The sequence below is a fragment of the Acanthisitta chloris genome, unplaced genomic scaffold (genome assembly GCF_000695815.1).
Source record: "Acanthisitta chloris isolate BGI_N310 unplaced genomic scaffold, ASM69581v1 scaffold16295, whole genome shotgun sequence".
In the NCBI taxonomy this organism is placed as follows: Eukaryota; Metazoa; Chordata; class Aves; order Passeriformes; family Acanthisittidae; genus Acanthisitta; species Acanthisitta chloris.
The window spans coordinates 1,339-2,277 of NW_008673293.1; the positions used below are offsets into that span (position 1 = coordinate 1,339).

Genomic DNA, 939 nt, shown 5'->3' on the forward strand with positions numbered 1-939 from the left:
TGGTTCCCCCAAGGGGGTTCTGGGTGCCCCAGGGAGGTTCTGGGTGCCCCAAGGAGGTTGTGGTTCCCCCAAGGGAGTTCTGGGTGCCCCAGGGAGGTTCTGGGTGGCCCAAGGAGGTTGTGGTTCCCCCAAGGAGGTGTTGCAGGTGGTGGGAGTGACACAGCCTGAGCCTTGGCTCGCTGAGGTGCCAGCAGAAGCTCTGGAGAATCCCTTGGTGTCCCTCACCTGCCTTAGGGACATTGTGGCTGTGCCTTGGTTTCCTGCTGGGATGTCCCCCAGGAGGTTTTGGCTTTGGTGGCTCCATGAATTTCATCTCTCCTGGCTCCTCTGGGAGCTCAGAGCTGCAGCACAAACAGGCAGGAGGGAACTTTGGCTTCAAAGTCCACTTTGCTGAGGATGCCAAGGGCAACGGTGACCTTTTATTGGGCTCTGCTGTTTGCTCAGGAGCTTGGAAACAGCAGCTGAGCCAGAGCTGATTTATCCCACAGCCCTTAGACTTCCCTAGCTGCTCCTCCAGTCCCAGATTTCCCCTGGAGCAGCAACTTTTGGGTGTTCCTGGCCCAACTCTGTGGGTTTCCAAACCCCTTTGGAGTCTTCCCTCATCCCACTCCTCCTTCCTATGGTCTCTACAGGCTTTAAACCAAACCCTTTCCCTTTTTCCTGCTTCTCCTAGAGGTCTTGAAGGATTTTTCAGGCAAGGAGAACATCTCTAGAGGCTTCCTGAGCTCAGAGGTGGAGGATGGAGGAGGATTTGGGGAGTTGTGGTTGCCCCAAGGAGGTTGAGGTTGCCCCAAGGAGGTTGTGGATGCCCCAGGGAGGTTGTGGTTGCCCCAAGGAGGTTGAGGCTGCCCCAAGGAGGTTGTGGATGCCCCAAGGAGGTTGGGAAGGCCCCAAGGAGTTTGTGGATGCCCCAAGGAGGGTCTAGATGCCCCAAGGAGG

The 939-nt window shown here is 57.1% G+C and overlaps 1 protein-coding gene across 1 annotated transcript in view; it reads left to right on the forward strand.

The window, feature by feature from the left end:
- Positions 1-939, forward strand: part of VDR (vitamin D (1,25- dihydroxyvitamin D3) receptor) — a 10,197-nt gene that overhangs the window by 374 nt on the left and 8,884 nt on the right. The window contains exons 2-3 of the mRNA XM_009074901.1: positions 280-411; positions 674-758. Of these exons, the coding sequence (XP_009073149.1) occupies positions 280-411; positions 674-758 (217 nt within the window). The remainder of the gene's footprint in view (positions 1-279; positions 412-673; positions 759-939) is intronic.